Here is a 15,865-nt window from a genome sequence, read left to right on the forward strand (position 1 = left end):
GATCCTCTGAAGAATGCCAGCCACAGATGCAGGCGAAACGTCAGGAGAGAATGCTGCTAGAACACAGCCCTACAGCCCGGAAACAACACAGCACCAAAATATTAATTAATTATTACATTTATATCCTGTCATACCTTCAGAGACTCAAGGAGGCGCAGAATAAAAGATTCATAATAAATACAATAAATATAACAAATACCATAAATATAAACATTTAAAAATCATAAGTACATAAGTTTAAAAACAAATACAGAGATAGCGTAAAAAAACCCAATGTTAGAGCACAAAAAAAACAGATGCATATGCCATATCCAAATGAGGACCAGATATAATTTAGGAGGAAAAGTCTGGTTGGCTGGACAGAGATGTGCTGCTAGGGATGATTTCTTTTCAGAGTGATTTTTTCCTTTGGTGACCGGAGTCTTGCGGAGGGCCATTTGGGTGGGCTGTATCAATAAACTGTTAATTTAATACTGTTTTGAGAAGCCCTGGAGCCAGCTTGCTGTTGGAAAGGGTAGAACAGAACTTGAATAAAGTAAAAATAGTACTAATAAATAAATCATATCCAACTGGGGGAAAAAGAAGGGAATAAAGAAAGCTGGGTCCTGCCCTGTTGCTAAAAGGGAGAGACTCTCCAGGGTTCCAAAACCAAGACTGCAAATCTGTTTGCTGTCAGACAATCGGACCACCCCACGACTCGTGAGTCACGACTGTCAGAGAGGCGGTTGCTCTATCTCTCCTTTCATGTGTTTATCTTTCTCATGGGAAATGGGGGTGGGGGTGTTAGAACATGTGTTTAGATGGGACATGATCTAGATGACAGGTGGACACTCCCTCCTGCTAGTGCCGTGTGCATATCAGTGCTGTGTGCATAACTGAGTAACGTGTGCAAAGTCTGATAAGGCATGGGCATCGGATTGGCACCTGTTTTGTATAATAGTAGACACAGTCCACTGAGTGGTAGGAGCTTGGAAACAGCTGTGTCTGGCGGAGCACTTTGATGGTAGTTAGCAAATAAACAGAACTGCACGGTGACTGTGTGTCTTTCGGTTCTTGTTTGCATTGCACCCTTCAAGGTGTCCTACCTCTGCGTGTAAGCCGCTGCTTAGAGCAGGTTATAGGCCCAGATTCTGCCCTTACTACGAGAGTAGCTGTTTTATTGTTGCGTAATGCCGAAACAGTTCCCTTCGGCTGCACCATGGCTGCTTCTCTTTGCTACCGAAAACGCCCTTTTCGGCTGAAAGGCTGACAAAGAGCACAACTATACTTGACCACCGGTGTTTTGAAGAAGATGAAAGCCTATCTTCTGCGTGAGGATTTGTGGGACATTTTGTGTCAACTCCCTTACCAGCGCGGCCCTCCGGCTTTGCAGATGATAAGAGCTGAGGGAGGCCCGAAGGCGAGAGCATCCATCATCTTGGCAGTGGAAAGCTCCCCAACTGCTATACATCCGCGGTTGGCCCAGCGTCTGCATCGAATGCTGGAACTTACTCAGAAGCGTCTACCAGCGTGAGTCTGTTGGAGTGAAAGTCTTACTAACAAGACAATTGCATCACCTCGGAAGACTCTGAAGAGTGACTCCGTCTCTGAGCACCTTCAGAAAATGTGGTCGTTATTTTCTGAGTTGGCTGACCGTGGTCTGCTTTATGAGACTCATAAAATAGCCTACCTGCTGATTTAAATTAAGCTGGGCCGAGTGCATTAGAGATCGAATTGGTCAGCAACCTCAGACAGTTCTGCGGATGCACCGCCTTGACGTCTGGACTCACGTCACCTCGAAGTTTGCTGGACTCACCCGGCGACAGAGGAATTCAAGAAGTTGCCGAGGCCTCAGAGGGAATCAACTCCTGAGAGTTAGATCCGTAAAGTGCCACCTGCTGTTTTGTCGCACGACTCCAGGCTGATGCTTCACCGGTGTGGAGCTCCTGGCCTGCCAAGAGCATGCCAGTAAGAAAGTGCTGGACCGGCGAGGAAGCTAAGCATAGAGACAGAAGAAAGGGTCCTGGGAGAGGGACTCTGCTTCTTCGCCGTCTGCATTTTAGATTCGATGGCCAATGACAAAGGACAGAGATGGAACTTGGCTCATTGACTCTACCTGTTCTATGCACATCGTAGAACCGTGAGAGCATTTGCCCACAGAGGATCAGCGATTTTACCCCAGACATCAAACCGTGTGTTTGGCAAAGCGAGGACTACAACCTCTGTGGAGAAGCAGGAACCCAGCTGCGATGCCTGCTTTGCATGGACACATTAAAAGCGTCCTCTATAAGCCCCTGTGGCAGTTACTGTTTGCTTAAGCGTCGCTAAAATGGCGACAGATGGGTATGTTGTTACTTTGCTAATCAGGCATGTAACATATCTAAAATGATGTTGTGTGTCGCGCCAAAGAAACTGTTGAAGTATTTGTATTATTTAGAACACAGTGATAATAGAAAATTGCACTGTCTGTATGTCTGAGAAGAGTAGCAAATGTGTCAGTGTCTAATGTTCCTCCTCATGACCAATGCATTCATTATTACCATACCGTGTGTTTGGACACACATGAACTTCAGAGCACTAACAGCCAATAACTTCGCGTAAGGTGTGTCGGTCTGAAGGAGTAAAACCTACAAAAAAGTTTTCCGGAATTGCTCTGTGTGTGGCAAGGAACAAAAGTGAAGCGTATCCTTCAACTGCTTGCCAGAAGCACCAGAAGAGTCTGTCATTACTCCAACTGGTCCATATGGATCTTGCAGGACCATTTCTACTCCAGTGTCCGAGGGAAAGGCAGAAGTACCTCATGGTTCTGTGTGGCCGATTTTGTAGTAGGTACACATACTCCTTTTTTCCTAAAATTAGAAGGCTGGGGCATTTCCAAGTTCAAGAACTGGGTGGAAATGATAGAAGGAGCTGGAGTCATAAAAGGTGACTTAGTTGCCAGAGCGGACAGGGGAGGAATGGACTGGTAATCGGTTTCAGTCTTGGTTGGAAAGAAGGGAATCCAACTTTTATGGCAAAGCGACCCTTTTAGGGCTCATTGAGAGCGGTGTCAGAAAGAAAATAGCGTGCTTAAGACCATGAAAGCATGCTGTTGGATGCTGGTTTGCCAGAGTACTTCTGGGCAGAAACGTAAATGCAGCCACATATGTAGCTGAACAGAATGTGGTCTTCTGTAGTGCACAAAAAACAAACCCGTTTTCCTGCTGTATGGGAAAAAATCCTGACTTGTCAAACATGAAAAGGGATTTTTTTAGCAGTAAGGCTCATGTTAGTGCCACCACAGCAAGAGAGAAAGACAGGTGACCCCCCAGAGTGGCAAAACTCTGACCTTTGTTGGCTTTGAGCCACTGACTAAAGGATTTACGTTTTCTCTCCACACGTTTTGGGCGATGTTTATTTATCTCCATGCAGTGCTTCTTTTATGCGAAGCATGGGGAACTGGGAGAAAATACACTCAAATACAGAGGTGTTGCTTCCATTTACTGAGCCTAGCAAACAGTTAATGGACAGCGAAAGGCTTTGCCAGCTGCTGTTCAAGAGTCGGGAACCGAGGAGCAGCGAAGTGTGAAAGCGTCCTAGAAGTAAACAAACGCTGTCTCCTCTAGTGAAAGAGTCAGAAGAAGGGAGGAGGTGGAGCGAACTATCCCCAGCACATCAAAAAAATTAGACAAGGGGTGTACCACCTGGCCTAGGTGCAGTCACGGTCAAGGCATGTTTATGTGTGTCAGACTTCTGTTTTGAACCGTACTCCTCCACAATGCGAGATTTTTATCTCTTCCACAGAAGAAGAGAAAAGTGGGAGGAAGCTATGGAAGCGAACATAGTACCCTGTTAAACAAAGATGTTTTGTTAAGGTAGCTGCACCCGAAGCCAAGAAAATGTCGGCTCTAAATGGGTATTCAAGGAGAAACTGTTGCCCGATAATGGAGGCTGGTTATAAAGGGCGGGGAAATAGTTGCTGAGACTCTGCTTAGGAAAAAAAACGAGGAGGAGGAGAAAAGAGGTATTCTCCACAGCCAGACCAGAGTCTTCTCACGGTCTGTGTCCTTGCCCTAAGCGAGCAAATGCTTATGATTGTTATGAGGTTCGCATGCATTTTGATTTTTTCAATAATGCGTACCTTAATGCTCACCCAAGGCAAAATGTCTATGAAATGGCGCCACCTGCTGGATGGATATGAAAGCGATGACCCAAACATGGTTTTATAAGCTGCACGCGGCGTTCCTGTGCGGCCTGATTCAATCTGGGAGGAGGAGGAACTGGTACTGCTGCTTAGATGCAAAACTAAAAGAGTGTGCAGGTTTCATCGTACCTCTGCTGATACCTATTAATTGTATGTTAGAGGTCAAGCATCAGACAGACCGAAATCATACTGGTGTATGTTGATGACGACTGTGTATGTATTACTAAGACTGACCAGCAGGCAGAAAAGCATCTACAAAGAACTCAGTGGGGAACTGCTTTGTGGTAGCGAAGATCTAGGTGAAATAACCCACTACCTAGGCATAGACATTAAACAGAAGTAACAAATCCAAGGCTTCTTCATGTACTTGAAGAAGAAATAAAGCCATAGTCAAAGAAAGCTGGAGTTAGATCGCTTGGGAGGGAACTGCTGCGACACACCAATGACTGTCAATAGAGTTTTGTAAAAGAATCTGTCTGGAACTGTAGTAGCAGTGATCCAGAACTATACAGGTCCTCTATTAGGAAGCTTACTTCATATACTCCCGCTTGAACTGAATGAGCGACCAATGACCTGGCTTTGCCGTAAAGCATGCTAAAGCGACATGCTGCTAAGCCAACTTAGCATGTTGGATAAGGTCTGACCGATACGTGTCATCTGATATCTGAATGGCACTGCTGAACTAGGGTTACTGGTCTAAGCAGAGACGAACTAGTAGCAATATGCTATGTGCTACTACCGAATAAGCTCTCTTTACTGGCGGTGAGAACCAAAGTCATGCACACAGGGTTTTGTAGTGACTTATGCCAATAGTGCAGTATCCTGGCAGCGTCCCATAGACAGACCTTGATTAAGGTAACATAGAACATAGAACAAGCCAGCTGGATCAGACCAATGGGATGGTCCAATATCAGTCCAGCTCTCTATACTACGCAGTGGCCCACCAGGAATTGCTTGCTTTACAGGAGTTCACATGTAGGATGTGAAAGCAATGGCGCTTCTGTGGCTGTTGCTCCCACGAGCACCCTGGACTGTTAAAGGCATTTGCAATCTCAGATCAAAGAGGATCAAGATTGGTAGCCATAAATGGAGCTTCTCATCCATAGAATCTGTCCAGAAGCCCCTTTTAAAAGCTATCAGGTTAGTGGCCATCACCAGATCCTGTGGCAGCATATTCCAAACACCAATCACCGCGTTGCGTTGAAGAAGTGTTTCAACTTTTATTAGTTCTAGATTCTTCCCCAGCATTTTCAATGCAGATACCCCTGGTTCCTAGTATTGTGAAAAAGGGGAAAAGATTTCTCTCTGTCAACATTTGCACTACCCATGCATGAATTTTATGAGACTTCAATCATTAGCTCCCCCCCTCAGGCGTCTCACTCTCAAACTAAAGGAGTCCCCATGGCTGCATGCTTTCCTCATAAGGAAGGTTAACTGCAGTCCCTCAATCATCATAAATTAAGCCCTTCTCTTGCACTTTTTCTATCTCTTCAATATCCTTTTTTGAGATGTAGGCGACCAGAACTGAACACAGATACTCCAAGTGCGTTAGCACCACAGCTTTATATAAAGGGCATGACCAATCTTTTGCGGTTTTATTCTCAATTCCTTTCCTAATGATATCCCAGCATAGAGTTTGCCTTTTTTTCACAGCTGCCATACATTGAGTTGTGACATTCCCATTGGAACTATCAACTAAAGGCGGCCAAATCCCTTTCCTGGTCTGTGACTGATAGCACTGACCCTGCTTATGTATGTGAAGTTTGGATTTTTGCCCTATATTGCATCACTTTGCCATTTTGCTACATTGAACTGCATTTGCCATTTTCTTAGCCCCACTCACCTAATTTATCAAGGTCCGGCTTGGAGCTCGCTAAAATCCTTTGTGGTTCTCACCACCCTACATAATTTGGTATCATCTGCAAACTTGGCCACCAGCTACCCTCCCCTACTTCCAGGTCATTTTTTATGAATAGGTTAAAGGCACTGGTCCCAATCACAGGATCATGGGGGACACCACTCCCTACATCTCTCCATTGTGAGAATTTCCCATTTACACCCACTCTTTGCTTCCTGTTTCTCAACCAGTTTTTAATCCATAGGAGGACTTCCCCTCTTATTCCTTCAGTTAGTCTCTCAACTGCTGAGGCTGAGTTCTGTGCCATCTCTGAAACATGCAGCAGGCAGTCTGATCCTAGTTGAAAAGCATTGTTGTCAGAAAGAGTTAGGGGAAACAGTTACAACAACCAAAATCCGCGATGTTGGAAGAGATTCTACGAACTGTATTCATCTAGCAGAAACAGAGAATCTAAAGGCTAGAACCAAATACATAGGCGTGAAGTATGAACAGGTACGAGAACTTGTACAAAGTGGATTCATTAAGCTGCAGTATGTGGATTCAAAGAATCAAAATGCTTAGCTGGCCTTAGCCAAGCCTACTGCTAAAGAAAAGTATATGCTTTTGTGTAAGCAACTGAATGTACTGTCTGTAGCTGATGTATAAAGTGTAAATATGAAATGTCTGTCATACCGATCATGGAAGGGGTGTTAGAACATGTGTTTAGATGGGACATGATCTAGATGACAGGTGGACACTCCCTCCTGCCCCACAGTGCCGTGTGCATATCAGTGCTGTATAACTGCTAGGTAACGATATTGCAAAAGTCTGATAAAAGACATGGGCATCGGATTGGCACCTATTTTGTATAATAGTAGACACAGTCTGCACTGAGGTGAAGTAGAAGCTTGGAAACAACTGTGTACAGCTGGTAGACAACTTTGATGGTAGTTAGCAAATAAACAGAACTGCACGGTGACTGTGTGTCTTTCGGTTCTTGTTTGCATTGCACCCTTCAAGGTGTCCTACTCTCGTGTAAGCCGCTGCTTCGACAGGGGGAGATGCGGGGTCCTGACTTCTCTGCCCTTTGCTGAGATGCTCTTTCTGCCTGTCCTCTCCTGCCTCCCTGGGAGTGGGGAGGAGATGCTCCTCCAGGATGAGAGAGAGGGAGACAGCCACATTCCTAGAGAGGCAAACGTGGGGCGGAGGCGACCCCCGGAAGGCCACTTCCGGTTTCTCCCCGCCGCATTTCCCGGTTGTTCGCTTCAATGGCCGGGGAGGAATCGGCGGAGCTCCCGGGCAGTTTCCCGGGAGAGGCTCGCCAGGCTCCGGCCCCGGAGGTCTTGGGGGTCCCTGCGGTGCCCCCGGCCCCAGATCTAGCCGGTGAGCTCAAAGGGGCATGCGGGGAAGGGCTGGGCGTGTTGCACTGCAACAAGCGACAAAGGAGGAGGGGGCGCACCACGTGGTCCGGCGGAGAGGGAGCCCCCAACCCCCCCCCCCTTTTCCAATGATTCCGCTTCCCCCCCCCGGACCCCTTTGGGCGGAGCCAGGAGGTGCCCGCAGCTGGATTGGCCGGGCGGGGCTCATTGGCTGCAGGTTCCAGAGGAAGGAGGGGCCGTTGAAAGGAGGGGGGAGGGGGGAGGGGAGGGAAAGAGAGAGGAGGGGGAGGAGGGGGGGTGCTGGTGTGGAAATTTAGGTGCAAAGCGATTGGAGCGGATGGGAAAAGGGGGAAAGAAGGCGTGGTCTAAGGGCGAGATGGGGGGGGGGGCAGGTGTGGGAGGGCCGCCGAAGGAAGGGCCGAGGGAGCTGTGAAGGGCTTTCTCCCTCTTGCTGGGAGCTGGAGTGGAGGAGGCGGGGTGTTACAATGCACGAGAGGAAGGAGGGGGTGCACCACGAGGTGAGTGAGGAAGAGCCCCCTCCCCACCCGCCCCTATGTGCAGAGCCAGGGTGGTCCCTGCAGCAGGATGGAGAGGCAGATTCTCGGTTCAGACTGTAGAAGAAGAAGAAGAAGAAGAAGAGTTTGGATCTATATCCCCCCTTTCTCTCCTGCAGGAGACTCAAAGGGGCTTACAATCTCCTTGCCCTTCCCCCTTCACAACAAACACCCTGTGAGGTGGGTGGGGCTGAGAGAACTCCGAAGAACTGTGACTAGCCCAAGGTCACCCAGCTGGCATGTGTGGGAGTGCACAGGCTAATCTGAATCCCCCAGAGAAGCCTCCACAGCTCAGGCGGCAGAGCGGGGAATCAAACCCGGTTCCTCCAGATTAGATACACGAGCTCTTAACCTCCTACGCCACTGCTGTAGTCCCCTATTCTCCCATTGTTCCATTTGTATATTGTGGCTCCAGTTATCGCCCCATGGTGTCAGGCAGTCTTTCATGCCTGCTGCTGCGGTTTCAAATCTCAACAAGAGGTCATACGTTTTAGCAGTAAGATGATCACTTTTTATACATACATCACAGGGTTGTTGTGTGGATGAACAGGGGGAGGGGAGACTTAATGTCAGCTGCTTTGATTCCAAGGCAAGAGATAGAAAACTTAAGACAGAGGGAAGGAGAGATGTAAGGTTGCCAACTCCGGGTTGGGAGATACCTGAATATTTGGAGGTGGAACCAGGGGAAGAGGGGAGGGACTTTGGCATCATGCCCTGTGCAGGTTTCTTTGCTCCCCAAATGTCACTTTCCGAAGTCTCCACCCCCAAATCTCCAGGGATTTCCCAACCTGGAACTGTCAACCCTCAGGGGGATTTATCTGTGTAGCTGAGAGACCCATCGTGATAATAGTGCAGCCACTACCAACTCTGCTGCTCTGTGTGTGGGGGGGGAGGGGACGAGTGGGCAGCTGTGAGGGTGATGAGGGGCCGAAAGAGAAGTTTCAGCCATGGAGGAGAGAAAGAGTAAGAAAATGTTTGGCAGGAGGGAGAAAGAATGAGAGACTGAAGAAGGGAAGAAGCAGAGCTCCCCACTTGTTAGTTGTCCATTATGTATTTCCGCAGGAACTGTCAAGATCACTTGGAACTGCTGAATTTGTGTTCTCACCAAGCGAGTATCATTTAGTTGTTTTTTTCCTCCTGATAAATAGGACTTCTGATTGCCAAACCTGACCTGATATATTGGCTGGTAGAAGAAAACGAGCTATTTGTCCTAGTCTCTGATGAACACAAAGGATTGGCAGGTAGCAGCATCTGTTTCTCCTGGGACTGTGTGTTGACTTACCTATCTTCCAAGAACAAGAGGATTTCTGTGGCTTTCTTTATCCTCACATATTGAGTTTATCCTCAGAGGAGCTTAGATGAGTGCTGGAATGGTCCCTGTGGATCCTGAATTTATGAAACCTGATAACTTTCTAATAATAATAACTGTTACCATGTTGTCCTGTGCAAATGGTGTTATGTTGGATTAACATGATGGGAATGTTATGTACTGTTAATTTGATTTTGTTAATTTTATTGAGACTGTTAATTGGTCTACTGAAATGGTTTACTGTTGTTGGGATAATTACCTTTGTTATTGTATCATAGTGTTATGTACTGTATTATGTTATGATGTATTATATTTTGATGCTGTTCACTGCCCTGAGCCCTTCAGGGGAGGGCGGTATACAAATTTAAATTCAAATCAAAATTTCAGGAGCTCATCAGCTGGGAAGAGACCATTTCCCTGCCTGGCACGTGCTTAAGGCTGAGTCTCAGGCCTGATCCACATATCCAAGACAAAGGGCCAGCAGAGTGTTGAGGCGAAATCATGGGTGGCATTAATTCAGGCTCTTTTCTGCTGCTTTTTGGATGGGCGGATTGAAGGCAGCTTCACTCGAGACTGCAGGTGGAGAAACACATCCTCCCCATCTGGCTAAATGACCCTGCCACAGAAAAACATCATGGCCAGCGCAGGCAGAAAGGGTGGGAACCATTTCCCTCAAAGGCTACTTTTCTCTGTGCAGGAAGATGGCCATTCCTAGCTCTCACATCTGCAACTCTGCATCAAGCATTCTATGCAGTCTGCTCAGGGATCTGCAGCGACATTTCCAGGAATTCTCCTTGTGGTGTGGGGCAGGTGAGGGGGGTCTTGTATTCCCTTATAAGGGAGGAGGGAAAGGCAGTTGGCAAAGCTTCTCAATGCAAAATTTTGATTTGTGCCCCCAGTCCAATTTAGAGAGGTTCCCTCCAGGGTCTGGCGCAAAAAACATGTCCATAGAAGAAAGGGATTCCCACCATGTTTCTTTCTCTCCCTCCCAGGCAGCTGCAGAAAGACACCCTGGAAGATTCCTCTGCCATCTCCTCCATTTGGTGAAGGGACAAGAGCCACCATGCAGCCAGTTGAGGTATGAGGATATCAAGGGGAAGATGCTTCCTTCTCTGTTGCAAGCCTCACAGTATCTGCTTCCTTGAAATTGGCATTGTAAAATGTGAAGGGTGCTCATGGGAAGGCTGGGAAGGGATCACCCCTGCCTAGGATGGGACGTGCAGAGAAACCCAAGCGGGAACCATGGATTTCTCACAGAAAACATTTTGGCCCTTTCCTTATGGCCATCTATGGCATCTTTCCCTACTAGGCTCTCAGCCCCTTGACAATGAGGACAATTCCTGCTGCCTAAACATGCCCCAAGAAGCTCTGCAGTGGGGAAATCCAACGTTTTTATGGGACCTTTCTGGTCACTTCTTTGTGTTACTCTTCCAGTACTAATAGACTGTCTCTGGCTTTTTGAATTTTCATCCCACAAACCTGCTTTTCAGTGATGTCAAGAAACGCTTCTTTCTTCTTCCTCCAGGGCGGGGTGTCCTTTGAGGAGGTGGCTGTCTATTTCACCCAGGAGGAGTGGACTCTGCTGCGCCCTGCCCAGAGAGCTCTCTACAAGGACGTCATGCTGGAGAATTTTGGGAACGTGGCCTCTGTGGGTGAGGAGCCTTTTCTCCTGGATTGTCTCCCTCTGGTTGGGAGTACGTTTCTTAAGGAGGACATGGTCAAGCTGACCATTTCCTTCCTCTCTTGTGGGAGGGGGTTCTGGGCACTCTGTGAAGAGAGGCGACCCCTGACTGGAAATCCTGAGTCCCTCAGAAGAGGTGCCGGGGATGCCTGCCCAGGAGAAGGTGGGGCAGTGGAAGGAGGGGCTTCCCTCCAGTCTGGGCCTTTCTATATCTGGGCAGAGATGCGGCTGTGGAGGGAGCTCAGGTGTTGTGTGTGTTGATCTGAGTCAGGAGTAAGCAGAGAACAGCCAGTGGCAGATGAATTAATACTCCTTAAGGCTCTCTATCCCACCCCTATTTCTTAACTTGTTTTGTATTTCTGGAGAGACAGAGTTAATCTGTCTTGGACCTGCTAAATTTATGTGCATGAAGAATGTTTAGATTTTTTCCCCCTGATAGGAGGACCTCAGATCGCCAAACCTGATCTCATTTCCTGGCTGGAAGAAGAGGAAGAGCTGTTTCTTGTGGATTGTGATGAAGAGCAAGGACTGACAGGTAGCAACTTAGGTCTATTTTGGGATTTTGTGTTTTCTGTACTTTCTTTGAATGGCTGATGGACTTCTTTGTCTCCCCACTCTGAAGTTCTCCTCTAAAAAGCTAGAATGAGTTTAGGATCCTGAAATGGTCCCTGTAGATCTTGAACCTGTGAAAACAAAGAACTTCCTTCTTCCAAGTCAGATAACTTCTGCCAAGTTGAGCCAAGTATTATCCACCCAGAGAGGCAGAAGCTTTTAGGCCAGGGTGTTTCCCATCCCTGTTTCTTCTGAGTTTCCTTGAAATGGAGTTGGTATGTCTGGTATCCTTCTGGGAAGCTATGCCTAGAAGGCAAAGTGGGTCTGCTTTGAGGATCAGGTGTTGTCTTCCTCTCCCTTTTCCAATGAGCCCCTTTTCACTCTTGTGTAGTATTCCTTGGCATGCTGACTAGTCATGGCAGCCAGATAAGCAGATGTGCCCACACTATTAATGAATCACCTTTGTTTCTACAAGGTATAAACTCAGTGTACTAGGTGCCCAAAGCAGAATAAACTAGGTACTTCGTATCCATGACACAGTTCATCTTTGCTGGTTGCAAATGTCTTTATGAGCATTTCCCTCTGACATCCTATAGTGCAGCTGCAAGATCAAGTGTGCTGCTCTTTGCAATAAAAGCAGAGACTCCCACAGAAAAGTACAGCTGCCCTTTTATCAGACCCATCCCCACTTTAACTCTAGAGTCCTTAGCCAATCTGGATACCAACTCCTGGGGCTGTAGGCCGCCAGAAACAGGTGTTAACATATCCACAAACTAGCTTGTTTTCCCTTTCAGTGTTAAATAGCACTTTCTGTGCAGAGAGTCACAGAAATGCCAGTGTGTTCTTCCATCACCGTAACTGTTAGAGCATCTCTTGCTCCTCTACCTCTCATCCACAACAAGGTGCCTTCCTGCAGAGACATTACCCAAAGCAACTCCACACAGCTCTCATGTTAATGTTTCTTAAAATTTCCGTCAGAATAGGGCAGTGTTGCAAGTGCTTCTAAAGCTGTGGTGGCAAACCTTTGGCACTCCAGATGTTTATGGACTACAATTCCCATCAGCCCCTGCCAAGTGAAGTCACCTGGCTGCTGGCCCAGGTGTCAGATAATAACTCTTTCCCATGGCACCAGCATAGCAGGCAAGGCCTAGTTGTCTAAGAGTTGCAAAGCAGCCATGAATTCAGGTCAAGACAAGATACAGCAGTGGTTACATACATCAAAGCATATAAGGCATGAACCTGACAACCACTTACGTCAGGAAGTTCTTCCTAATGTTTAGATGGAATCTCGTTTCCTATACTTTGAATCCATTAGTCTGTATCCTAGTCTGTGGAGCAGCAGAAAACAAGCTTGCTCCCTCTTCAGCAATATTTAAAAATGGCTGTCATGTCACCCCTGGACGTCCTCTTTTCCAGACTAAACGTACCCAGCTCCCTAAGTCTCCTCAAAGGGCATGGATTCTAGACCTTTTTGCCATTTTGGTTGTCCTCTTCTGAACTTGTTATATCTTGCCAATATCTTTCTTGAATTTCAATGCCCAGAACTGGACACAATATTCCAGGTGAGGTTTGACTAGTACTATTACTTTCCTTGATCTAGACACTGCCCTCCTGTTGATGCAGCCCAGAATTTCATTGGCTTTCTTGGCTACCACAACACACTTCTGACTCATGTTCAGTTTGTAGTCTACTACTGACACCTACTAAGACTCCCAGATCCCTTTTGCATGTAGTGTTACCAAGCCAGTTGTCACCCATCCTATATCTGTGTATTTCATTTTTTCTGCCTAAGTATAGTATCTTAGATTTATCTCTGTTGAAATTCATGTTAATTTTGGCCCAGCTCTTTAATCTGTCCTGGTCATTTGAATTCTGATTCTGTCCTCTGCGGTATTAGCTACCCTTCCTAATTTGGCATCATCTGCAAATTTGATTAGCACTCCCTCTATTCCATCATCTCAAGTGATTGATAAAATTTTTGACTAGCACTGGGCCCAGGACAGAACCCTGTGGCACTGAACTAGTCATGTTTTTCCAGGATGAAGATGAGCCTTTGAGTTCAGTCAACCAGTTACAAATCCATCTAACAGTAGCATTGTGTAGCCAGCATTTTGCTAGCTTATTTGCAAGAATTTCATGAGAGACCTTATAAAAAACCTTACTGAAGTCAAGGTATTCTACATCCATAGCATTCCCTTCATCTACCAAACTTGTTACTCTTTCAAAAAGAGAGAGAGAGATTAGTTTGGCATGACTTATTGAGAAACCCATGTTGACTTATAGTGATCACAGTATTCCCTTCTAAAGCCCCTTATGCACATGCAGAATAATGTGTTTTCAATCTAAATTATTTGAAACCCACCACTGCCTTCCCCCGCTCCTGAAGATTGCATTCGCTTATGAGAGATATGTGTAAATACATGTTCTATGTATCTTGTACACATATAATGATGGTGTTGTACTATTATTATTAAATTCTAATAAGAGATCAAGAGCCATACACTAATGTTAGGACTGATTGCTATTATTCAGGAATCTTAGAATTCATTTCTAAACAGGATATGCCTCATATCAAAGACATCTTAGTATGGTACTCTTTACAAATGTTAACAGGTCATATATGCATTGTTCTTCAAGTGAGGAAGAGGCCTGTGTGATTACAGTCTGTCTGTTTAATGATCTACTCTAGAATCTTTTCTGGTATTGATGTCATGCTAACTGGGCAGTAATTATTTGGGTCCTCTTTTTCCCCTTTTTGAAGATGGGGACAACATTAGCTCTCCTCCAGTCTGCTGGGATTTCTCCTGTTCTCCAGGAGTTATCAAAGATTATAGCAAGCGGTTTTTTGAGATTACTTCTGCCAGTTCATCATGCCCTGGGGATTTGAATTCATTAAGAACATAAGAAAGAGTCTGCTGGATCAGACCAGAGTCCATCTTGTCCAGCACTCTGCTACTCGCAGTGGCCCACCAGATACCTTTGGGAGCTCACATGCAGGATGTGAAAGCAATGACCTTCTGCTGCTGTTGCTCCTGAGCACCTGGTCTGCTAAGGCATTTGCAATCTCAAATCAAGGATTTGAAGTAGTTAGGTATTCTTGACAGACCACATGGTCTGAGTGATTTTTTCTATTTATTGTGTGCTGGATTTCCCCTACTTTATCTTCTGTTCCATTTTCCCTGGTTGAAAAAGATTGAGGCAAAGAATGTGTTGAGTAGTTCTGCCTTTTCTCCATCCTCTGTTACTATTTTGCCATCTTCTCTATGCTGTGAGCCTATCATATCCTTTTTATTTCTTTTGCTACAGACGTAACCAAACAAACCTTTTAAAATAGTTTTTAATCTCTCTGGCAAGCCTGAGCTCATTCTGTGCTTTAGCTTCTCTGACTTTCTCCCTACACATCCTGACTATTTGTTCATTTCTTATTTCCCCCTTTTTCAATTTCTTGTACATGTCCCTTTTACATCTCAGCTCAGTTGAAAACTCTTCAGACATCCATCCTGGTTTGCTTAGACACCTTCCATTTTTCCTCATTGGAATGTATGAAATTGTGCCATCAAGATTTCACTTTTAAGAAACTCTCCTCCATCATGTATTACGTTCTCTTTTAGTATTCTTAACCATGGGATCACACCCAGTAGTTCCCTAGGTTCACTGAAATCAGCTTTCTTAAAGTCTAGAATGTGTATCTAACTACGCTTGGCATCCCCTGTTCACTGCAAAACAAACTCCAGGAAAACATGGTCACTCCCTCCTGAGGATTCTACCACTTCCACTCCATTAATCAGGTCATTGTTGTTAGTTAGGAGCAAAATAGGCAGACCCCTTGTTGCCTTTCCCACCTTCTGGACCATGGAATTGTCTGCAAGGTAAGTGAGAAATTTGTTGGATCTTATAGTCTTAGCAGAATTTGACTCCCACCAAATTTCAGGATAATTGAAATCTCCCAATACTACTTCTTCTCTCTTTTGTGAAAGTTTGGTCATCTGTTTCAGATGGGCGTCATCCAGCTCTTCAGTCTGGTTTGGGGGGGTCCTCACAATAGACCCCCCACAATGATATCACTTTTGTTTTTCTCCCCCTTAATTTTTTACCCAGATGGTCTCAACCTGGTTTCCAGGATTTAAGTCACAGACCTGCTCACAAGTGTAATCATTCTTGATATGTAATGCTACTCCTCCTTTCCTAGTTGGTCTATTTCTCTGAAATAGGTTATACTCCTCAATTATTACCTTCCAATCATGCGACTCATCCCACCAGGTTGGGATTATGGTTATTATATCATATTTGCTTTGCTATGTTAAGAGTTTAAGTTCATCTTGTTTATTTCCCATGCTCTGTGCAATAGTGTAGAGACATTTAAGACCATGGTTTATTCCCCATGTTTATTT

The 15,865-nt window shown here is 45.8% G+C and overlaps 2 protein-coding genes across 31 annotated transcripts in view; one reads left to right on the forward strand and one right to left on the reverse strand.

The window, feature by feature from the left end:
* LOC125428587 (zinc finger protein 883-like) overlaps window positions 1-15,865 on the reverse strand; it is a 1,608,225-nt gene that overhangs the window by 119,704 nt on the left and 1,472,656 nt on the right. The window lies entirely within an intron of this gene.
* The window catches only part of LOC125428879 (zinc finger protein 850-like), a 30,011-nt gene continuing 21,389 nt past the window's right edge, over window positions 7,244-15,865 (forward strand). The window contains exons 1-5 of the mRNA XM_048489586.1: window positions 7,244-7,382; window positions 9,081-9,173; window positions 10,234-10,319; window positions 10,767-10,893; window positions 11,362-11,457. Of these exons, the coding sequence (XP_048345543.1) occupies window positions 7,268-7,382; window positions 9,081-9,173; window positions 10,234-10,319; window positions 10,767-10,893; window positions 11,362-11,457 (517 nt within the window). The 5' untranslated portion in view covers window positions 7,244-7,267. The remainder of the gene's footprint in view (window positions 7,383-9,080; window positions 9,174-10,233; window positions 10,320-10,766; window positions 10,894-11,361; window positions 11,458-15,865) is intronic.

The sequence above is a fragment of the Sphaerodactylus townsendi genome, linkage group LG03 (assembly GCF_021028975.2).
Source record: "Sphaerodactylus townsendi isolate TG3544 linkage group LG03, MPM_Stown_v2.3, whole genome shotgun sequence".
NCBI lineage: Eukaryota > Metazoa > Chordata > Lepidosauria > Squamata > Sphaerodactylidae > Sphaerodactylus > Sphaerodactylus townsendi.